General features: G+C 41.1%; 1 protein-coding gene across 2 annotated transcripts in view; it reads right to left on the bottom strand.

Annotated features, from left to right (window-relative positions):
- The window catches only part of CSMD2 (CUB and Sushi multiple domains 2), a 648,217-nt gene that overhangs the window by 468,454 nt on the left and 154,079 nt on the right, over positions 1-25,684 (bottom strand). For both annotated transcript variants that reach the window (XM_072136727.1, XM_072136728.1), the window contains exon 3: positions 17,189-17,301. In XM_072136727.1, the coding sequence (XP_071992828.1) occupies positions 17,189-17,301 (113 nt within the window). The remainder of the gene's footprint in view (positions 1-17,188; positions 17,302-25,684) is intronic.

Raw genomic sequence — 25,684 nt, 5'->3', positions numbered from 1 at the left:
CCATCAATTGGTCCCCCTACTTCTGTTTTAAAAAAATAAAACTCCCTCTGACATTGAAAACAACAGTAACTTCACCCGTTTCCAGCCTTTCGTTCTCTTTTACAGCTGGGATAGCTGGTATACCACTGCCAAATATGCTCTACTTCCCATACAAACTTCTCTGTTCAGGATAAGCCGAATCGTTTCAAGCAAATCAAGCAACATCTCCAGAATGTGCCTAGATGGGATTGTGAATCCGCAAGGAATCGAGAGTGATTAAACAATGTCAGACAGGCAATCCTAAGAGCTGCATCATTAGTCGTTAATTTAGAATGTAATGTAATGGCACTAATAATTAATGCAAATGAGACCATTCCCAGTCCATGCACATCACCAGACGAGTTCTGCATGGTATTACACTTTGCTTGTTACATCTCCAGAGCAACACAACTGGTTGCCATACCTGGACCTATCAATAACTGCCCAGAAGATTTGTAGCTAGCTTCACGGCAGTGCTCCGATAATGGTGTATACACAATGTCTAGCCTGGAAAAATACCTGCTTGTTTCATGATCAAAAGTAACAACCAATAAAGTTTCTACAACTAATAAGGACAAAACACTTCATTACATTGCGTTATTGATTGGCAAGGTTATTTGGATAAAAGCCTCATATGCATCATTTCTATTCCCTTCAGAGACCTGGCACTCTGCTGAATATGTGTTACAATGGTAATGAAGGGCCCGGAGTCTATTTTCTAAGGTTTTCTGGGAAAGAATGAAAAATCTTCATGCTGTATTTGTAGAGAGGAGGAAGTAAATACAGAGGGGGTGTAAGACACAGTTGTTTGTCTAGTTTAATAGAGGCCACTCAAGTGTGTAAGCAGAAAATAATGTGCTTCAGAGCACAATTCTTAGCATCATGGGTGTCTACTAAAGCACAGTCTGGTTACTGTCAGCTGCAGTCCGGTTTATGGCACCGCAAGTGGAAAGGGCAGTTGTGTAAAAGTATAATACACTGGGAGATTAAAGAGGTGAGTGTGCAACACTCACTATTCCCTGAGGAAGCCCGTTTAGCAGGCGATATGCGTGGAGCATCCCTGGTCTCCCTGGCTCCCAGCTTTGGACCGATCTGGTAAAGTGACCATATATTTTCTTAGCACGGATTATTGTAGCTCTTGGGTTTGGGCTCTATTAAGAGGCTTATCCTGTTTGGTACACATACTATTGTGAGCTCTGATTGAATTAGATTTTTTATATTACCATACTAAGATTACAGTCATTCATTGTATACATATGCTGGGATCAGGGTGATCTTTGTTCTCAACCCTGGTTTTCAGGTTAAGTGATTTTAATTCTATATTTTTGTACTTAATAAAGATTCAATGGTTCTATTATCACATCTGCCTTTCTTTCTTGTTTTTTTGCATGTATTTTTTTCAGATGTGGGAACATGTATTAGTATTAGGTTCCAGCAATAGAGCAGTTAACATGATGTCAACTATGCAGATTCTATGCACAGATAAAACCAAGGTATAACTTATTGATATTTTATATCAGCCCCAAATCTACAAATTGCTTTTATGATTTATGGACCAAACATACCTTGAGAATGCTGTACCTACACTGATGCAGAAATAGATCCTGTTTAATCCCTGAACTGAGTGGTTTTGCGTATGATAAAGAGGCTTTGATGCTCCGGTGGTTGCTCAGAGCTTCTCATTTTACCCAAATTATGCACTTCTTCAGAGAACGATGTAATCACTGTGTTGTCCCAGACAGGCAGAAGTAATCAATCACTGCACCATCCCGATGCTGTGTATGAGTTATCAAGCTAAGGTTGATTAGTCCTGTTTGGACAGTCCAGGAAGCTCAGTGTAATTTGCTTATGCATGGCATGCAGTCTTCACCCAGATTTCCCAAGGCCCTGAATTTTATAATTGTTTTTTGAGCAAAACCACTCGGATCAGGGATTAAACAAGATATGTTTCTGCATCAGTGTAGCTACTGCATTCTCAAGGTATGTTTGGTTCACAATGCATAAAAACAAATGGTAGATTTCCTTTAACAGAAACTGAGTATTGGAGCTGCATTGGATCTGTTTTATCTCATTGTATAAGTCAACTAATTTACATTTGACACAGCTCCGCTAATTAGAAGAGCCATTCATAGAGATATCCTTTGCACCTATACTGATGTGTATTTCCATGCATGTATAACATTTTCATTTGCACGCAGAAATGCTAAAACATTTATAATCTGTGACAGTCCAGGCTATATCTTTAGTGTTACTGCTTCTAAGGATCTCATTTTCTGTGTTGCATATTATCATCTAACAGAGTGTCATTTCAGAAGTCATGTTGTTTTTTGGTCAAAATTTGTATTCTGAGTTATTACCCCTTTTAAGAAAAGCTGCCCAGTTTAATCAAATGCTTTGTGAATCAGTGATAACATGAAACCATGTCCTTCCCTCTGTTCTCAGCTCCTTCAAAGAAATGCAAAATGAAGGCAGCGTTATGGATACAGCCAACTGATTAGACCGGGAGAGTGTAAAGATGGCTGCCACCCAGTGGCCAAAGTGAGGCAACAAATCTGCTTTACCATTTTTATAAAATTAAATATATTTCATAACATGCCTTACGTAAAGTCTGAATAGATAAAAGTTTAAATATTAAGGTAATGTGAGAGATCCACATCAATATTTTATCCTGTATTACCTGTGCTAATATTTAACATTCACATACAATTTGGAGTCATCCTAGTAGGTATCTGTGAAGAGCACAGGGCTATAAGTATGCAATCATCTGCAGCGTTGTACGCACACAGTTTGGAAGGACATGTGACAGGTGTCCGCGTCTGAATAGAATACAACTACATCACATAATAGGAAGGGATGGTAATGTGCTCAAACACTGCAACTACTCGCTCTGCTAGCAAAGATTAAGTCTGCTCCAAATATAAATGATTTTGGCACACCAAGAGAACTAGGCATCCTCATGCCTTTAAGCCATCTTGAGGAGATTCACAGCCACTTAAACTGGCACTGCTCTCCAAATCCAGCTGCACTTGTCAAGTCTTTTTTTACAGTAGAATCTTTTCCATAAATAATATTTTATAATGTCTAGGTCAGGGGTGGGAATAGGTCAAGATGAGAAAGGATATCTTTTACACAGGGTAAGACTATAAAATCCAGTAGAGGCTAACCTCTAATAAGAATTATAGCTGTATCCTAAAGCTGTTGGAGAAGAATTCAGGGTAATATAATGCTTGTTTTTATCTATTAAGATTGTAAAGATTTATAAGAAGTGATATGACTGTGGATTTCTGCTTTAAGAACCATATTTGTTATGTTGGTATCTTTGCTTCAAGGAAAATAAAAAGCAGATTGACCTACTTAAAAGGAGTGCAATTCCCCGAATATTTTGTTTTCCTAGAATAAATAGCAAAGAACATCGAGCCTCTGCTGCTGCTGTGTATTTAGTTACAGAGGCCAGCAGGCACCATGTGATGATGTCACCACGCCAGCCAGCTGCAATACTACACACAGTAACAGGAAATACATAAGAAGAGGAATGGGAGAACATTAAGGAGGAGGGGTCACAATGTAAATAGGAGGGGGCACAATGTAATGAGGAGTGCACTATGCAAGGAGTTGGAGAAGGGGGCACACTTTAAGGAGGAAGGGACACAATGTGAGGGGCTGGGGGACAAAAAGATAGAACATTTTGAGTAGGGGGATAGGTAAAAGGATCAAAGTGGGCATATAACTATGTGGGGGCCATTATGGGCCACATTAGGGTTTGTATTCTATTGTATTAGAAGGCTATAGGTTGAGGTAATGGGCAGGGCAAAGGTCATGGCTTAGGGCATAAAAAAGTCTGCATTGTAATGCATTGTCTTTCCCTCTTCCACTTTTACAAAAGTTGGAATTTATGGCATTGGAAGTGCGTGTGATTAATGTCTTGTTTCGGAATGGGTTATAAAACAGGTCATCCATGAAGAAAACATCATATATAGATAACTATATGTCTGACATGTCCATAGAATAAGCTATTCAGCAAAGAACAACAATGGTGACCATGACCTCATCTCCTTCAGAAAAAAATGACTAAATATCATAACTTGTCTTCCCATGTTACATAGATGGATGAAGTAGCTTATTAGACGGTAAATCTAGAACATTTTAAATAAATGTTCTAGATTTCTTCACTTACAATGAATGATGACTTCATCAGTGCGGCTTGACCCGATGGCTTTGTATGCTTGTATGGCCCTGAGTCTTTGAAAAGCCATTCTTACCATCTTATTAGGCTATTAGACAACATCCCGTCAAAATATTTTCTACAAAGCAGCAAATCAGAAAGCAGATTTGCAATACAAATAAAGGATAACAACTGTATATGGACATTAATGTTGACCTGGTTGTGATGGAAACAGAACCTGGTTCTTATTGTTTAATTACAATATTTTATCAATATATATATATATATATATATATATATATATATATGCTGTGACATGGGAAGTATCATATGTCATTCTGTAATAGAATTGTGTACAATGTTTAATGTACAGTGTATGGTGTTTATTGTATAATATTATGTAATGTTAATATCATCTTGAAATGTTATGTGTATAGAGTGTATATCTCAGTTTATCTAACTCGTTTTACCACAGGAGGGGGGTACACAGTATTGTCTGCATGGTGTCCCTTATCCCCTGGAAGCCAGTAGGACACTGGACATGACAGGAAGTCCTAATTCCTGCTGCCCAATCATCATGAGACCCAAGGCTCCTGGTGGCGAATGGGAAGGTAAGTATAAAATGGATGACCCTATTCGGATCTTCTCATTTATTGTAATTCTAATAATGGTGTTTTACCATGTCTAATATTGATATCATCTCCGATCATATACCAAACTTTGTAACTCTTACATTATAAGAGATTGGGATCTGACCACATTTATAGTAATTATGTTAAAGTAGAACAAGGTGGATTCTGCTTTACTTAACTTTTTAAAAGTATTTATTTTTGCAATTTTTGAAATTTTATACAATTACAATAAACAAAACCAGAAAACAAGATTGTCTGCCACATATTTCCTTCCCCCCATTACAGGATTATTATACAACAGCCATGGTAACAATCAGGTTCTTGCTGTGTTACAAAACTACCTGAGGGATATTACACAGTATATAACAGCAGGATACTGCAGCCAGACATCTTGATACAACACAAACAACTATTGACACATAGACAATCAGTCACACACACACACACACACATACCAGCACGCTCAGTCTCCTTCATCATGGAGAGGAGTATATGTCACATGTGATTATAAGGCTGTATGGGGAGTCGCGCACCATCTGGACCAGATGCGGTCAAACTTCTGGGGACACTTCCTGTTGGTATACAGGGACCGGTAGTGGGGAATGACGCTGTTAATAAGTAGTATCCATCTTTTTAATGGAGGGGGCTCCTGGTCCTTCCAGGTCATCACCACCACTTTTCGGGCGTAGTATAAGACAAACCTAAAGAAAATTTTGTCATAGTGGCCATTGACAACTTCATTTATGATGCCGAGGAGACACACAGAGGGAGACATCAAGCGTGGGAAATCAAAGTGTATATTTAGGAATTCCAGCACTTCAGACCAGAAGACATGGACCCTAGGGCAGGACCAGACACAATGCAGGAAGGATCCGACTTCAGCCTGACAGCGAAAGCAAAGATCATTGGGCATTGCTCCCATGCGGAATAGTCTAGCAGGGGTGAAGTATACTCGATGGAGGAATTTAGATTGGATCAGGAAGTCCCTCGCACTCACTACAGATGTGAAGTAGGACAGTTCGACCTCCCTCCAGTCATCATCTGACAGGTCAGGGATATCCTGTCTCCAGCGTTCACAGGCTCTATCAAACGGTCTGGACTTTTGCTCTTGTAGGAGAGCATAGCACTGAGTGAGTGGCTTAGGGAGGTCCGGGGTACTCATCAGAGTCTCTAGTTTGGAGAATTTCACTGTCAGGCTGAAGGAGCCGAATTGGGCTTTGAATGCGTGCCGCAGTTGCGTGTAATGGAAGCTGGCCGTATTGGGTACAGTATGTCTCTCCCTTATCTCGTTAAAGCTGAGTAACTCTGCTTCCGGGGATAAGAGCTGGCCTACAAATTTCACCCCCGCTGCCCCCCACATTGTCCAGCCCGGGAGGGAGAGGAAGTGAGAGAGCCATGGATTGAGCCACAATGGAGTCCTAGGCGAGAGAGGGGGAGAGCTGCTCGGATCTACCAGGGATTGTGCCCTACGCCAGCACACCGCTACCGTACGTAGGGGAAGTGGGGTATCAGATGGGGACTTATACCTGTACAGCAGGTTTGTAAGGGCCTCGTAGGAACCTACCAGGGCACCAGCCAGTGCAGTAGCTGCATTACCCATGTCTATATCTATCCACCACTGGGCATATACTAGCTGGGAAGCCAGGTAATAAAGATACAGATCCGGGGCAGCCAGTCCACCCCTAGACTTGGGAGCCTGAAGCAGCGCTAAACTGAACCGCGGGGCACTACTCTGCCAGTAAAAGGACCTGAGAATGCCGTCTAAGCGTTTAAACAAACTCTTAGGAAGGAGTATAGGACAGGCATGGAAAAGGTATAGAAATTTTGGGAGAAAAATCATTTTAAATATGTTAATACGCCCGTACAAAGACAGGGGGAGAGTGGACCAGGCTTTTAGGCGTGATTCCGTTGCAGTTATCAAGGGTGTAATGTTTAACTCCGTATATGCCTGGACCCTGCGTGACACCTGAACTCCCAGATATTTAAAGGTGGACACCACCTGGACTGGGACGGGGAGGGAGTGTACCCCTACATCAGATAAGGGGAAAAGGACCGATTTGTCCCAGTTAACCCGGAGACCTGAGAACCCCCCGTAGCGTTCTATCAGGGACAGGAGGGATTCTAGAGAGGGGCCCAAATCCCCAAGATATACAAGTGTATCATCAGCATAGAGAGATACCTTTTCAATGATAGGACCTCTAGTAATACCCTTAATGCTATCAGAGTGACGGATCGCCACAGCAAGGGGCTCAATGGCAAGTGCGAAGAGGAGGGGAGATAGCGGGCAGCCCTGCCTAGTGCCCCTGGCCATAGGGAGAGTAGGTGAGATGTTAAGGTTGGTCCGTACCCTAGCCTTGGGATCATTATACAGTAGTTTAACTAATGCTGTAAAACGAGGGCCAAGACCCATTCTAGGCAAAAGGGTCCACAGATATGCCCATTCCACAGAGTCAAACGCCTTACAATTGTCTAAGGATAAGATAAACCCAGGGTCTGGAGACCGCTCTGCCTCTGCTATATTCAGGTGTAGTCTTTGTATATTTATGTCAGTTCCCCTCCCAGGCATAAAGCCTGTCTGGTCCGGGTGAACCAAGGATAATATCACTTTATTAAGCCTTGTTGCCAGAATTTTTGCTAGGATTTTAACATCTGAGTTTAGGAGGGAAATTGGGCGGTACGAGTCGGGAAGCAGGGGATCCTTGCCAGGCTTAGGAAGAACTACAATAAGGGCCTCTCGCATGGAGTCAGGGAGGGAACCACTGTCGAGCGCATCGGAGTACAGGCTAAGTAGATGAGGGACCAGGGTCTCACAGTTATCCCTATACCACTCGCCTCCCAGCCCATCAAGTCCAGGTGTCTTACCGAGGGGCAACGATTGGATAGCCAGTTCCACCTCCTCCGCCGAGAGCGGAGCATCAAGCTCCGATGACTGTGCCGATGTGAGTCTCCAAAGTGGAAGACTGTCAAGGAATCTGGAAATCTCGACGGAAGGGGCGGACAATCTGGAGCTGTAAAGAGAGGAATAGAATTCATGAAATACCATGTTTATGGCCCGGGGTTCTGTGATCAGGGTTCCACTACTGTTAAGGATAGAGGGAACGGAAGCACAAGGACGTTCAGCCCGCGATAGATACGCAAGCAGCTTCCCATTTTTATCTCCGAATTCAAAGATGGACGCTTCCCTGGCTAGCAGGCGCTTACTGGTGCGCTCCTTCACTACAGCTAGATGGTTCCTCTGCGCCTGAGCCCAAGTCTTTTTATTCCCCGGAGTAGGTTTCTCTAGGTACTCCTTTTCTGCATTTACCAGTGCAGCGGTCAGCCTCTCCTCCTGCGCGTTTAGAGACTTTCTATGGCCAGCTACACCTGACATGAATGCCCCCCGCACCGAGGACTTGTACGAGTCCCAGACTAGGAGAGGATCAGGATGGGTTGAGTGTACATCCCAGAACTCGCTGTGCGCAGCCCTGACAGTACTCAGGACCGCTGGGGATTGGAGCCAGGCCGGGTGCAGGCGCCATACGCGGGAGTCGCTGGGGGGGCCTATAAGGAGACTAATGAGCAAGGCGGAGTGGTCTGATGCACTGCGTGGGCAATAGGATACCTGGTCAACGTGCGGCAACATATCAGGGGAGACAAAGGCCAGATCAATCCGAGATAAGCTCCTGTGCACAGAGGAATAGAATGAATATTCTCTCTCTTGAGGGTGTTTACTACGCCAAACATCGGCGAGGTCTAGAGAAGTGAGCCACTCGTTCAGACGGACCGAGCCTGTGTCCAGACCACTTGTACGATCTAAGGAGGGATTAGGGACTGCATTGAAGTCACCAATGCAGAGTATCGGACTGGGAGGCATAGCAGCCAGCTTACTGGATATTAGGTGCAGTACAGCTGGATCAAAGGGAGGGGGGACATAAATAGACGCTATAGTAAAGGTAAAGCCCCACAAGGCACAATGTATGATCACATAACGGCCAAAGTGATCCGGCGCTACCTGTATGACCTCTATGGGAAGCGCTTTGGATATGAGTATGGATACTCCCCTAGCGTAGACAGAGTAGGAGGAATGATACCCTCTAGCCACCCAGGCCCGCTTCAGGGAGAGGACCTTCTGACCCGTAAGGTGTGTCTCTTGGATACATACAATGTGAGGGGCTTGACGCTTAATGACATCTAACATCAGAGCCCTCTTGAATTTAGAATTAAGTCCCCTCACATTCCAGCTCATTACCTTAAGTGAAGACATCTTAGCGGAAGGGAAAGGGGTGTGGGGAAGGAGACGTGAGCAACCAAGCATTCATCCTTTCATACCACAGAGACATAGACAGACAGACAACAGTGAGCATAACAAATATAACAGAACTGAACTAACAATCCCAAGAATACAAACCCCCTGTCTAACACCCTAACAGCAGTAGTGTAGACCTATACCCACTAACAGTCAAATAGTAGAACAGTGGTCCCTAACTCAAGACAAACCTACACCATTTGTCCCGGGACCTTCAACCCTTAATGTATATATGATCAGGAGGTTATTAGGCAGCCATATTTAGAGAAAACCAAAGAGGAGATAGGGGATGGGGGAAGGGGGAGGGGAGGGGGAAGGGGGAGGGGAGAGGAGGAGGGGGGGGGAATAGGGAAAGAATGAAGTGCCATATGTGGCGCACTGGTCGATATGACCAAACAGAGAACACAAATCAATCACAGGGTACATTTGTGAGGCACGTAATGTGTAAACAAATATTAGAAAACTGTAACAGTGATTTGGGACCCCTAGATAACTATTCAGGACTAAGTCCAGCATTGTCATAGCACATCAGATAAAAGGATATGTGAGTCCAGTCACTCAGGAGGTGCGGGCCTCCCAGCAGGAGCCCGAGGGGCTGCATCAGCCCAGTGAAGTGCTTCGGTTGGGCAGGTGAAGAAACGAGTCTTCTGGCCGTCCACAATTCGGAGCTTGGAAGGATACATCATGGAGTATTTATACCCCTTGTCACGGAGACGAGCACGGACCTCGGTGAATTGTGCTCGCTGTTTCCTGACGGATGCAGAGAAATCAGGGTAGAAGGACACTCTGCTGTTGGCATAGAGAATTTCTCCCTTGGTACGGACAGCCCTGAGGATAGAGTCCCTGTCCCTAAAGTGCAGCAGCCGGGCCAGGAAGGGTCTCGGATTGCCCCCTGGGGGGCCAGGGCGGGATGGCACGCGATGGGCCCTTTCCACTGTGAAGAACGGGGAGAAGGTATCTGCAGGAAGCATATTTTTGAGCCAATTTTCAAAAAAGGATACAGGATCAGACCCTTCCACTTTTTCGGGGAGGCCAACCACTCTGACGTTGTTCCGCCGTAGGCGGTTTTCGAGGTCATCAGCTCTGTCGATGGATGCAGACATTTGGCGCTGAAGCTCTCTGATCTGTGTCGGCATAGGCCTCTGGACGTCCTCCACCTCAGATATTCTGCGTTCAGTTTCGGTGATTCGCTCTTTGGCTTTGTGGACATCATGTCGTAATAGAACAAAGTCCTGTCGCAGCTCATCCACCTTGGTGACCAGTTTGGATTGGCATCCGTTAATGGCCGCCAGCACCTCTGCAAATTTCCGATCCAACTCCGTGGCCGCGTCAGACGGATCAGCACCCTCTTCATAGCTTACAAGCTGTGGCGGGCTCTGGGAGCCTTCAAAGAGGGAGGGAGAGGAGTTTGGGGACCCCTGAGGAGAGCAAGGCTGTGTGCGGGAGAATCTCCCTAACTTTTTGGCAGCGTTTGACTGTATCTGCTCCAGAACGGCTTGTGATGTGGAGCATTCCTGCGCATCCAGGGGTTCCAGGGACTGGAATGGAGGATCTTCATGGACGGATTCATCATCCGAAGGAGGTGCAGACACCCCGGACGCTGCTTTGAGCATTTTAGCCGTCTTCCTCCGATTACCCATGGCGTCTGGGCAGGGGGGGGCCAGTGATAAACAATCAGGAAGCCTAGCGTCCAGTAGTTAGCAGAGATACAGTCCAAACCCACGTGGAGTATTGCAGCAGGACTGCAAGGGTTAATATAAAACAGAACCCAGGAACAGGGGATCCCTGGGAATATGGAGGACTCAGTGCTGGGCTGTATAGCTTGGGGTCCCCAGGGCAGAGGTGGGCAGCAGCAGGGGAATTACTTCCCTACCTGGTCCTGGATCAGTCCAGCAGTGACAGGGTTAACCCTGCGCGCCTAGGCCTCAGGCAGCGCAGGGGAGTCCACAGGATGGCGCCTCCAGCAGGATGAAGGGCTGGCTGGAGCGCTGTCACAGTGCCCTCGGCGGTGGGAGCGATGTCCAGGCAGCAAGGTGCAGGAAAATGTCCCCGGCGATCGGTTTACCGCTGCACCGGGCGGCTAGGAGCGGGCCGCCGCGCGGGTCACGTGGTCGGCCGCGGGGGAGCACGGAGGAGCGGCGCGGTGTCCGTAGCCGCCTCCAAAACGGCACCGGAGGACAGTGGCAGGTGTGTGGGGCACCCCGGGGCGGAGGGGAACGGGCACAAGTGAGGGATGGCTGCCTTAGGAGGGAGATGGGGTGTCGGGTCCCGGGAGCTCCGCGGCGCACGTCCTTCTCAGTCCGGCATCAGGCCACGCCCCCCTGCTTTACTTAACTTGATAAGACAGTAAAAATGTTTACTTCCCTGTCTGTTCGCAATCTAATACAGATATTCAAGAATCATCAAGTATACCAGTCAAGTAAAATGAATAAATATAAAAAAAACATGATCTACATGAAGCAAATCTAGTAGGAGATTTAATATATTTATCTGTGCACTGGAATCTGAGAAACTAAAATTGCAGTGCAGTGGGTTAATCCTATAAGATGCTGTTGCATTTGGTTGTTTGGTACCTGGATGAGTGGTTCCCTGAGCACCTCCACACTTGATTGACAGGAGATATTTGTGATTCATATTAAAATAAACAAGATATATCTGATGGTAGGTTGTAAGATTTTGTATAGACAACTCTGCGGTATGCAAATGCATTTCTTATTCAGAGACAGATGCTTCTGTGTCACTTTCCTGACCTTCTTGTTTTTGACTAAGTAAACTTTACCAGCTGAAGCATCATCTAGGATATGATTTTTTTTGTTTATTCATACATCTATAATGCGCTGCCATACAACATAGACACGGTTTTGGATGTAACCATGGAAAAGTCATCTACCCTAGGACTTAAGAAGTCTTCTTATATGGTTTCCCTGGAACTTGCATCTATTAATAACAGCTGTAGCCTTCGATCAACAGGCGACTATGGTAATTAAAACAGCGCAGAGGAAAAGATGGCTTGCAGCACAATTAATTCACTCAAAAATAATAACAATAATTCATTGTAATGTACACCAGATGTCTGATACACCTGTTCGTTCTGCTAATGTTGGATGATCATTTTGAATGGCGGCGAGGCTTGCAAAACCCAAAGTCTAAACATAGCTGCATGTCCTTAAATGTTACTCATAAAACTAATGAGTAATACCACTGTGTTCTATCAAGAGGTAAAGTTTTCTTCTTGTTAGTCATATGAAACTAAACATTTACAGGGCACAATATGCTACACAAATTATCTTTTGGGATGTCATACTAATTTTCAGTATGGCGCTAAATGAGAACTTATTTGTATAAAAAATGCTTAGAGTTGCTGAAACATATTCAAATTCTTTAGTTACCGTATATACTCGAGTATAAGCCGACCCGAGTATAAGCCGAGGCCCCTAATTTTACCACAAAAAACTGTGAAAACCTATTGACTCGAGTATAAGCCGAGGGTGGGAAATGCATTGGTCACAGCCTATCCAGTATGTAGCCAGCCAGCCCCTGCCCCAGTGTATATAGCTTGCCAGCCCCTGCCCCAGTGTATATAGCCTGCCAGCCCCTGACCCAGTGTTTATAGCCTGCCAGCCCCTGACCCAGTGTATATAGCCCCCCCCCTTCCCCGTTGTGCAGCACAACAATACCGGATGGATCGCACAGAAGATCTACGGGTGCCGCCAGAAAGGCGAGGTTTGATTTATTTTTTTGACTCGAGTATAAGCCGAGTTCGAGTTTTTCAGCACATTTTTTGTGCTGAAAAACTAGGCTTATACTCGAGTATATAAGGTATATTTTATGTGATGCAGCTCAGACCATTCTGCTTGGAATTATTGGGGCAGATTTATCAATGAATTTCCGACACTTTCTAGTTGTACTATGTGCATGAAAGAATGGTATGCATTACATTAAAGGGATATTCCAGGAATAAGCATAATTCATATACAAACTGGTACTCAAAATATAAGATAATGTGTAATTAGTTGTTATTTAAAATTTTGCTCCCCTTAGCAGAAAATGCTGGTGACCTACAATGCAATGGAGAATTAAAATGCTACTGGACCTTTAATCAGTCCGTTAATTTCCTCTGCGCGGTCCGTTGTGGAGCAGACACAGGAAAGAAGATGGTCGCTGGTTACATGTCCACATCACATGTCCTGCACCTGCCTGGGCAGGTCATGTGATCACCACTACGTTTGGCTGTAGTCGGTTGGTTGAAGTGCATCCAGTATGGCCAGTGTTGTGGTGATGGGCAGGGATGGCAGTTATACATCATTACTATGGTAACAGAGCAAGAAAGTCTGTTACATCATCACTGGGAGCAGAGCACAAGAGGCAGGATGAGTTACTGAGAACTAAAGGATCATGGAACTTGTAGTTTCCAGTGGCGGCCATCTTAGTGATAACTCCACCTACTTTAGAGAGGCCATAAATTTTGTAAATCATAAAATCAAACTATTTAAGCTCTGTTTTGTGACTAATGACATTGAATATTGATGTATTCATTTATTCATATCATCATGGGTTTTTGTGTCAGACGTTCATATTCCCGGAATACCCCTTTAAACATTTCAACGGCCCTGTTTATGAGCCAACTGCCAGCAAATTATGGAGCAGGTTCTGTTCCTAGCCGAGTTTGTGGCTTGGGCAGACTTTTTCTATTCTCATCATCAAATGAAGGGGCCTAAGCTGGAGCCATTGAAGGGCCCTTACATGGAGCCATTGTTTGCAGTCTGTGAAAGGCACACATTTGTGTGCTTGTAGCCTTAGAAAGTACAACTAGACAGTTTGATACTACAACATAGTTTTAATATAGCATAATTTTGGAGCAGCATAAGACTAGTCTTACTGAAGACATTTTTGATAAATCTGCCCCATTGAGATTTTATACAAAATTGCCTTCAAAAACAGAGGAGTTGTTTAATCTTTTTATTCCTAAACTCAAACAAGCAAAATAATGACTTAGGGGAATTTATTCAGAATGGAGTTTTGAACCCCAATCTTAATTTTCCCCCTGATGGTACACCTTATGCAGAATTTACTAAGAGGTTCTGGCATCTTAGCAAATCTGAAAGCAATCTCCACAAAGTCAGACCTGCTTTTCAGATTTCAGCTAAAGTCTCTGATAGTTGTCAGAAACCATAGTATATATGGCAGTCTGGTCCCACCCATCCTTCTCCCGACCTGTCACACCCAAAGTAGTATGTTGGGCGGGATTCTGATAAAACTGCCAGAATAGGGGCTGACAGAAAACGGGCAGACAATCCATGTTAAATTTCTCCCTCTATGTCTGCTTAACAAGGAGAAGAAGCACTACTATATATCCAGTATTTCCTGAACCTCTGAATTCTATAGTTTGTAATTTTGTTATTTCCATACAAAATCACAATCACCCAGTGGTCAATAACGTCTAGTTGCTATGAAAAAGTGGCATTGCAAAAGGAAATGAATTGCCTGCTCCAAACTTCTACATAATTCTGGTGTTGAGTGGAAACGAAGCGCATTACAAGTTCAGTTTCAGCCCAACCTTCCAACCCCGCTCTTAATGCCTATGATTGGCGCAGATCGTTGACGTTAACCCTTTTAATGTCACTGGAAAAGTCACATCCAGTATTTGCAGGGCAGCAACATTTGGGGGGGGTCTCTCCCTATGATCATGCAGTGGTATTTAAATGCCACTGGCCAGTGGTATTTCAACAGTTAAAGTGGTATTTCCGTTACAGCATATTAATGTCATTCTTTTATGATAAAAAGTTATACAATTTTCTAATATACTTTCTGTATCAATTCGGTACAGTTTTCTAGATCTCTGCTTGGTGTCATTCTATATAAAGATTCTGTGTTTATTACTAGTGGATAGAAATCTGACCATGGTCACACAGGTGCACGGCTCGTTATAACCCACAGCTCTGATTAATCTCTGTGATACTAACGAGCTGTGCACCTGTGTGACCATGGTCAGATTTAGTAGTAGTAAACATAGAAGAGTTCCATAGAATGACAGCCAGCAGTGATCTAGAAAGCCTTGAGAAATTGACATAGAAAGTATATTGAAAAATTGTATAAATTTTTATCATAAAAGCAATAACAATTTGCTGAAATGGGAATACCCTTTTAACACTTGCAAGCATTGCCAGCACCAGTCGCGTGTGTTACTGGTTGGGGTTCACAGGCATTTTTTTCATGCATTAACATTGATTGATACAATATATCCACGTGTACAATCAATTGTTTTGATTTTTCCACTTAAGCTAATAGTCATGTAAGCATTCTATACTAAGATGAAATGTAAATCTTGTGTAGGCCAATACACTGTATTGTACCTTCATGGAAGCCATCTTCTAATAAAGCCTTTGCACAGTATTATCCTGCAGTCATGAGTTACTTCATTTCTTTCCCCTCGTAGAAAAGTAGAGATGGAACACAGTAACACATGACCCAAGGATAAACCTACTAAGAGTATATTTACAGTCTGTAAGAATGGTAAGACAGAGGTATACTATGGAACTGGATATACATATAAACAGGATTCATTATGACAATATCAGATGCATCGTAGTAATTGATATTTCGGGTTTAGACACACATGAAGAAACACAGTTTAAACTGTAAAAAAAAATTTATAAAGAACATTAAACTGTAGATTTCACCTCATTATACTCTTCACAATACTAAATAGATTGTTTCAACGTCCCTACCTTATGTTTGCTACAATATAATGATATCTGATAAAAGCAGTAACAATTCAGCCACACACCACATGCTGATGAATTGTTGAAGTTTCAACAAACTGCAGAAGTCTATTGTGGGTATCTGATGAAGAGGCTGTTTATGTTATTATGTCACTAATGCTCTATATTTTACAGAGTGCTTTTGTCTATACACCCTCTGTTTGTAATTTAGAGTCGGCTCTGAGCTGGTTTTCATGCAACACAGACATCTTTGTAATCTCTCCATTTACAATCGCCCATTTTGCTATAAAGAAGGAATGAAGCTGAGATTTGAGGGAGAATTTTTTTTTTTAAAGGAATATGAGAGAAGTCAAGTAAATGGACAGAGAAAAAATTTGCTCTGATACAAAAAATTACAAAACTTCTTGTATTTACTAATTCTATTAGTGAAAGTTTGTCTAAAAGTTGTTAAACATTAAAAGGGTTGGCCACTTATTGTAAACTTCATCAGGGTAAGTATAAGATCCAAATACAGTCCCCCATATTATACTTACCTTGATAAAGGAAGTCCTGAGTCATGTGACCTGCGGTTCCTAGTAAACTTCAACCGTATATGTTTAATATGGCTGACCCTATTAGGGTCTAAGTTTTCTTCTTTATACATGTCACTCCTACGAGGATAATGATGCACCAGTAGGGTACCACCCCTTTCAGCATAAATATACATTAACATGGCACTCAGTTCTTGTGCAAAAAGATCACAATTTCTTAATTGAAACATCAGAAAGCAATCCACATTAATGTAACATTTTGGTCTGGCGACCTTCCTCAGAAACGGATTGCTGTAGGTTATGGAGAGAAAGAAAGAAGAGACCGGCTTATGGCCATGGCTTATGGTGTCATATGGAGCCGCGGTATGATGGCCGCCATAGAAAACAAACGCAGAGCTATCAGGGTCTAACACCACGATAAAGTTAAGCATATGTGGCCAATCCCTTTAGCACTCCAGAGGTGTGTGTAGCAACATTTTCCAGACCCCTTCCCTACATCTTTGAATGACATATCCTGCATCATCCAACATCTTTTTCAGGAGGCAACATTTACAATCAAAAGAAAAAGTTGCCAATAATTTAGGACCAACTTCCTACTTGTTTCATTAGCAGATATCTGAAGCTCATCTTTTACTGATGTATGTTTAGATTATCATGGCAGATATGAGTATATTTGAACTTGTTTCCCAAGCACCTATGTAGAATCTACTGTCATATTCACAGTGTAAAGGAAGATATTCCATAGTAGTATTTATGTATTTTACAAATCTAAAAACGGCAGTAAATGTTTACATTGTACAGTCATAGCCAATAGTATTTTAATTTAATACAATCCTGACCTTCATAGGTAGAGCGAAAGCCTTGAGCACTGACTGCGTAGTCTGACACCATCCACAGAGTGAGGCGGTTTCCACTACTCACAATCGGAGCAGGAAGATGAAAACCTGTTAACCTGCAAAATGAAATAAAACAAAGAATTAACATTAAAGCCATGACCAGCAGAGAGAACTGTAAACTCTTTGATAGCATATAAACCACATTTTATGGCACATTTCCCACCTGTCTTTTCAATTTTATTAATACTATAAACCATCACATAACTGGCTTGCTTATAATATTATCCTTATTTTAGGCTAAATACCTTCACATATGCTACGTGCAGAATTAAAGCTGGACTCATGCTAAGGAAACACATATGACAAATGAGCTTTAAAGGAGAAGTGCTAGCGTTATTGAAAATAACTATTATTATTATTGTTATTATCATCATCATTGTTCATAAGATGCTGTTTTTGCTAACTGGCAGAATTAGTTTTGAATTGGTCTGTGGAACTGTCAACGGCACCTCAGATATAACATTTAAGTCAGTGATATTGAGGAAGTTGTACAACATGTCTAAATTGTGCCCATGGGTAGAGAGAACAGTCTTTTGAGATGGTTATAGTACTATAAATCTAATGACAAGGACAAGTAAGCTTGTACTTGTACAAGTAAGCCATGTGGGTCACATATAGTACTCACTGTACAGGTCCATCTATAGTGGACCATTTGATGATATCAGTTATGTAGAGACCTGGTAAATGCAGACAAGATGTATAAAAGAAAATTAGGTACATGGTGGTCCCATATATATATATATATATATATATATATATATATATATATATAATATATATATATATATATATATATATATATATATATATCCAACTTACAGACAACCACTAGTTACAGACAAACCCCTCTTCCCAGAGTGACCTCTGGTGAAGCTTTCTGGATGGTTTACTTTACTCTCTGGCTGCAATGATCAGCTGTAAAGTGTCTGAAGCTTTATTGATAATCCTTGGCTTTTTTGAGTATATTCTTGGTCAATCAAATATATAAATATATATATATATACACTCGGGATTAGAATATACTAATCATGACCATTGAAAATAATCAAGGGAGACCTTCTAGTGAAAAGGACTATGTGAACACAAATTACTGAACCATTAAAAGAGGCAGAGGTGATGCCAAGATTCTTATTCTATTCTATTCTTATTATGCTATTTTGAGTATATTTTTGGTCAATAAAATGTGTATATATATTTTTTGGGGGTCAATAAAATTTGCATATATATAAATATATCTACATATATATACTCACACATTTTATTGACCAAATATACTCAAAATAGCATTATGTGTTTGCATAAAATACAGCACTTGTGTTGTATTTTCTTATAACTTTGTCCTTTTCACTAGATGGTCTCCCTTGATTATTATCAAGGGTCATAATTAGTTACGAGTTTCTCAATATACTCTTCATACTATTACACAAAAACAATTGGCCGATTTCGAGAGAGCAAAGTATGATATGCTCAGATGAGTCATGAACAGGCAGTACTTTCATTCATGCACAGTCCTGGAGTGGCAGTGCAAAACTTTGGTAGGCTCTGTTAGAATGGAAGCACAGATTGTGTTGCCCATTCATTCAGGGGCGTAACTAGGGCAGGAAGGGCCCCATAAATTTCTACACTTACACAAATCTGTTCCAGTAGCTGCTGACCAAATGGAGAAAGCAGACTTATCTGAGCTGCCGATTCAAGCTGTATACCGTGAAAGATGTGCAGTTCTATTTACATAATATGCTGTACAAAGTACAGTATAACATGTATATAACGGTGTATATCCTCCATTGTTTAGTGTGTCAGTTCCCATCCCAAGGCCCCCTGATAATGCAGGAACCATAGTAGCTGCTACGGCTGCTACCATTCCAGTTACGCCCCTGCATTCAATGGTATCTTCATGGTTGCTGTTGGTCATATGGGTATTTTTCGACCAACTAACCATGTAATGAGTTTTCCTGACTCCTACTATGAACATTACACTGTAGAATGCGTTGAGTCCTTTTTTGAATTCTCAGATTTAGTCAGTGTAATTGCTATGCTTAGAACTGAAGGTCTGTATCTTATCGAAAATTCATAAAAAGTTAAATCTCAAACTACTTCTACAACATTACTTCTGATTTATTAACATACAAGATAATCTTCTCAATTTACTGTAATAAAATTTGGATTGTTTCTGTAAAATTTAATCTGTACAGCTTCTAAGGGGCAATTGGCCATAAAACCATATCAAGGAGATCTCAAGGTCTTAGCGTGAATAACCATATAGAGTGTCCCATTTTAAGTGACTTAATGTATTCATTTCAGGAAAGAAAAGAACATTGAAATAAAAAGTCCCTTCTGTCCCTGCTGCCCCTATCTGAGAAGACAGAAAGCAGCATACAATACTTTTGTATAGCATGCAGTACATGTTTCCTGGCTGCCATCCTGTATATTATCTTTGTGAGCACAGAACAGTATATGTATTACGCTTTTTTTAAACTGAGATCACTTAACCTCACCAATAATTACAGAAAGGATTAGAAAGCAGGAGAAACAAATCCTTTGGGATGTGAAAGACTGTCTGAAATGGCTCTGATTGAATTATGTACAGCAGGGTTAAAATCTGCATTCACAATCTGTCATCTGCAAGGATTCTGTGATCCAAGGAGAGCTGGAAGTTTCTTGATATTGTTGTCTGACAGTGGAAGCTATCAATGTGACAGAGCTGGATAATGCATTGTAATGCTAATTCTTTTTCCTTCAAGGTCCTGAAACTTGAAATCGCCAGAATGTTCTCATTTGAATGCATGTTGTGCATGCGCAGAGGAGCTGAGTATGCTTCACAGTTCATATATAGCCACAAAAGGTTCATCGAGAAAACTGTCGTCATGTCAATGTATGCTATACTGTAGCTCTGTGTCCTTTTCAATTCTATAATCTTAAATACATATATCCATATTGTAACAGCGATCAGGGGGATAATACTAGCACCGTAATACTAGCACAATATGCAGCTAACTCCACCTCTGTATGATCAGGGCTCACCCCGGGACATTTTCACTAGGTGACGTTTTCACTGATGTAATTTTGTTCACTTTTTATTACCATTTTTATGTGCCTTGAAATGGCAGAAAAGTGACAATTTGGATATTTGGGAGCTATTTTCCATTATGGGATTCATCACTGGGAATAATTGCATTTAATTTTTGATAGTTATGACATTTTGGGACAAGGGAATATCTAAAATGTTTAGTTTTTTACTTAATTTACTATTATTTCAGGCCCCCCAGGGTACTTTAATCCTAAGGGGTCTGATCACTCATACAATATACTGCATTACAACTGTATATGTTGTTAATATAATGCTTCTATATTACAGTCTGCCTCCATAACACTGTAATATAGAATGCCTAATGACAGCTATTATTATCTGGCTTCCAGCTGTCATGGAGCCCACCGAAGAAGCCACGAGGAGGAGGGGCAGCTCTGATTCGCCATCCAAGAAGCTATGGACAATATGAAGCATTGCTAGGTTTTGCCGTTGGATTTAACTGCGGTACCTAACAGGTTAACGGTGGTGATTGGTGATAGAAGCAATGGGGTCAGTCTACATCGGTAAATGTATAGATTCAGATAAATGTGCAGATGTTTTTAACATCAAAAGGAACCTGCTGCAAGAAAGTTGATGTTTTTCTTCTGGGATAAAAAAGTATTGGGCATCATTACATTGAATATGGAGGGGTCTTTTCTACACAAAAGACACTTGTTCAATTCCATTAAAATTATCAGGTTGGAGTGGATAATAAAAGTAAATCAAAATATATTAGGTCACTGGATTTCTGTCTATTTGGGAGATGTTTTTGGGAACCCTTGGCCCATATTTTCACATAGGAGCTGTAAACAAATAACTGTTCCTTAAGGGAAAACACATCAATTTAACAAATTGATTTGTTCCAAACCATTTGAAGTAAACAAGATATACCTTAAGTTTGGACACTTAACAGTCACCAGAGACTGGAAGAATTAGAGCAAGATGAAGTATAAGTGAAACCACGTTCTATTAGTCATGGAGTAAAGCAACATGTTTTCAATAGGTGGCATAAAAGAGCCCAGAGTGGATATAGGCAATCAGGAAAGGTGCTTCATCAAATCTACTGTATCTACAAAGGAATGAACTTCATCTAAGAAGCTAAATTAAAAGAATATTTCCGGAAACTTAAGAAAGGTGAATGTATTAAAGGTAATGTAGTACATATTAAAAAATCACATGTCATTATTAATGAGTAATAAATTATTTTAACCACTTTATTACCGGTGTGTTTTTGCCCCCTCCTTCCTTACAGGCCCTTTTTTTAGTTTTAACAGTGGGCCTATTTAACTGCAAATAACTATATAAATTCTAATTCAACATACATATGTTCTATATTGTTTTTAAGTACAATTTATACTATAGTTTTATACAATATTGCATACAATACAATATTTTTTTAATAGAAAAGGAAAAATGCAAAAATTATTGAATTTTATTATTGAATGTTATTTTTAAGTGGTAATATTTTTTTTGAGACAAAATGGTTTTGGGAACTATACCCTTATACTTGCACTGTGAATCTACCATCAATATTTACCTTGCCTGCCTGTTACAGCTGAACCCTGAGATTGTAATGATGTACTTAACTTCCTTTTATTGAGCTATCTTCTATATAAAAAAGACAGTTTACATTTATGTAAATAACACAGAGGTGCCAGAGGGTTCCAGCTTCACTGGCTAACACAAGCACTTTTCTCAAGTCCTCTCTCTCCACCTTCCCAAAGCCAATGATGTCATTCTCTTCCCTTCAATTCCTGCGTATGCACCCAACCATCTGTATTGTGCAGCTACCTGCTACCCACTGGAGTTGTACATTCCAACCTGGAAGTGGCTTCAGGCAACTATGAGAATACACGAACCTCTGGCTCCGAGTAGAAAAGCAGAAGGTTGGGTGCATACATGGGAACTGCAAGGCTGTAGGAAGGTCTGAGGAGGAGGCTGACAGCATTACACAAGAGCTTCCGGGAAGGAGGATTGGGCTGGTGAATTAGCCAATAAGCTCTGATAATGCTCCCTGAATCACTTATGCCTCATCTACATAAATATAAAACGTCTTTTTTACTATACGCAAGAGCTCACTAAAAAGGAAAGACTAATATATCATTACAATCTTTGTACTCTCTAACAGGCAGTGATGCTGCTTATTCAAGGTAAAGTTTGAAAATAGATTTCCTTGATGAGGCAGTATTTACTCAAAAGACACAGCAATAGTGTATGCCCTTCTATGCTCGAAACTTAAAAAACTGTAAATGTTCATTTCAGTCTTCTGGAAGAGGCCATACCTTTTATAACATATTTGCTCAATTCTATTTCCACTTCTCTCTATTATAAAATATAAAGCTCCTTAGCAAATAGTCTTGAATATAAAACTCTATTCCACATCTTTTATAAAACCTGTGCACACTGATGTACCTCTATAGTTAAAAATCGCAAACAAACCCTGGGAAATAAAATACCTACAGTAAGGAGTTACACAGACCTCCATGATCAGATTTCACCCAGGGCTTGTGGATCAATCCCATAGTCCTGCATAGTATGTAGCCATGCATGTTTACTTTGGGCTGTGGAACGTGTCATCTGACCTGGCTGTCGAAATAGGGGCAGGTCCCACCTTTGTCATATATTTATGAAATATTCTGTGGATAAAGTACGTTATAAATACCAAAGCTTTGAGCCTACCCTTCTTTTCCAAAGTTGCTTATTTTTTCCATTCAATCCGGCACTTTTTACATTTTTGCTTTTGTCACACTTGCAGGAAAAAAAAATTGCAGACACAATGGGAACAAATCAGGAGTCTGTATAGACAGTGTTCTAGCTTTAGGTATCTACACTATAATAGGGCATAGGTCTGATTTTTTGTGCCAGGTTTTAGGGTCTCCTTAAGAGTCACAGTTACTTTTACATTAACTGTAAATTCAGAAGAAATATTCAAGATAATGAGGCTTATTTACTAAGGGTACGCGGAACGCATTTCCGTTTTTTTCTTTTTACATTTTCAGGGAACGCACCGCTGGGTCTGGTATTTAGAAGGGTTATTGCCACACGCGATCGAATTTTGGCGCATAGGCGCCGGCTTTCATGCAACGGATTATTGGATGTCCCGACTGATTCGGATTTAACTTTAAAATTGTGTCCAAGACATGCACTTACATACACCAGGAAGAAGATGGTGAACTCAGGTGGACCTGATCGGGGTAGCAACACATTCAGGAAATCGGGTGCACAATCTTTGTTGTCGGGCAATGCACTTTTGGGAACTCCGAGGGACCGGGTAAGTAAATGTGCCTCATTAGGCAGAGAATTAGGAATATGCATATCTCTTCCCAACTTATCAACTTATCAAAAAGACACAATCATTTTATTGTTATCTACCAAGATTCAAATGTATTTACTCCCATTATGGCTCTAAATTGGGTCTTGCACTATTCATTCTATCAAATTTGAAGGAAGTGCCAAGAAAGGCTACAAACAAAGATCTTCACAATATTCTGTATAGAGATGTATTTTGATAACACTTATGGCTGATGACTTCCTTGGGGAGTACTTATTCTCACTAGGAAGTGCTTCTATTGAGAAACTCCAGGCTAACTCCAGGATAATGCAAACTGAAGAATAGATTTGCAGATTTCTCCTTGAAAATACTCACCTTATGTTGGGAGAGATTGTGACACAAAGTGAGTCTTTTCAATGAGCTAATATAAACTCTGTGTTGACCTTAAGTAAACTTACTAAGTTATCTCTATGCTGCTGTGAGTTATCATGGAACAGTAAGCAAGTTGTAGAGCGATCACTAATATATTTCTCTCTAAATGCTTCTATACAAACCTATGTTTAATAGCTATTTCATTCAAAACATTCCACTTTTCTAATACTTTTCCTGTGGGCAAATGTACAATATCACATAACACACATCACTCCAGGATGGTGCAAAAACATGTTAGTGACTTCCGCGTAATACAACGTCCTATACAACCACTTAATCCAATAGAGACCATTTGTGATTGAACATGAGATTGACAGAATAAATGTGCAGTCAATACATTTGTAGCAACTGTTCAGCACCATATTGGGGCAGATATATTATTGCATCCAAGCCTATTTTACTAAGGTTCTGGCGGACTTTGCAAGATCTTTAACGGGCAAACTGCTTTCACATGTATTTAAAAAAATCTACCATTTGTTTTCATGCATTGTGAACCAAACCTTGAGAATGCAGTGGTTACACTAATGCAGAAACATATCTTGTTTAACCCCTGATACAAGTGGTTTTGCTCAAATAACAATTATAAAATTCAGGGCCTTGGGAAAGCTGGGTGAAGACTGCATGCCATGCATAAGCACATTACACTGAGCTTACTGAACTGTCCAGACAAGACTAGTCAACCTGAGCTGAATGATTTATACACAGTAGCTGGGAGCTTGTGCAGTGACTGATTACTTCTGCCTGTCAGGGACAACACAGTGATTACATCATTCTCTGGAGCAGTGCATAATTAGAGTAAGAGGAGAAGTGCCGAGCCAGCCACAGGAGCAACAGAGCTACAGAACTATTATTTTATAATAGTTTTTTAGCAAAACCACTCAGTTCAGGGATTAAGATATGGTTCTGCATCAGTGTAGCTACAGAATTCTCAAGGTATGTTTGGTTCATACAGCATAAAAGCAAATGGTAGATTTTCTTTAAGAAGTTTCAACGCCACATATGGTTCACAGCTGCACAATTTTTACGTGACAGATTTCGTCATTGAAATGGGCATTCCAGTGCACAGTCAGACCATGCGCCACATTTAACAAGAATAGTCCGCCAGAAGTGTGTTGCACGCCCCAGTTGGAGCACTCTGTCGGGGCAGTCCAGAGAGTACCAGATTCATGAATAACGTGTGCCATAAATCATGCAGAGTGCACACTACACAGGCAAACTGCACATACAGTTTGCACCGTTTTTAGTAAATGTGCCGGTTTTAGACAAAGTGGCCCCCTCGACAAAACTAAAAGTTGGGCCCCAAAATAAAACAATTTTATGACCAGTCACAGTCAGTAAGAGGCTTCTTTAGCCCTGCACAATAACACTTTGTAGTTTACAAACAGAAGTATGGTTATGCAATCTGTAATATGGGACTGTAGGAGAATTTTATAGGAGAGACAGATGATATATATTTATAGATAGATGATAGATTGATTTATAGATGCATACATATAACATAGATCATATATGGATGGCTAAATATATGATAGGACAGATGGATATGAGAGATAGATACAGTAGAAGAGAGATAGAAGATCGATTGATAGATAATAGAAGATAGGTAGATAGATAGATAGATAGATAGATAGATAGATAGATAGATAGATAGATAGCAGATGATAAGCAT

Source organism: Engystomops pustulosus, chromosome 2 (genome assembly GCF_040894005.1).
Source record: "Engystomops pustulosus chromosome 2, aEngPut4.maternal, whole genome shotgun sequence".
Taxonomy (NCBI): domain Eukaryota; kingdom Metazoa; phylum Chordata; class Amphibia; order Anura; family Leptodactylidae; genus Engystomops; species Engystomops pustulosus.
Note: the sequence above shows the minus strand (reverse complement) of the source record. Positions and strands in the feature narration are given on the sequence as shown.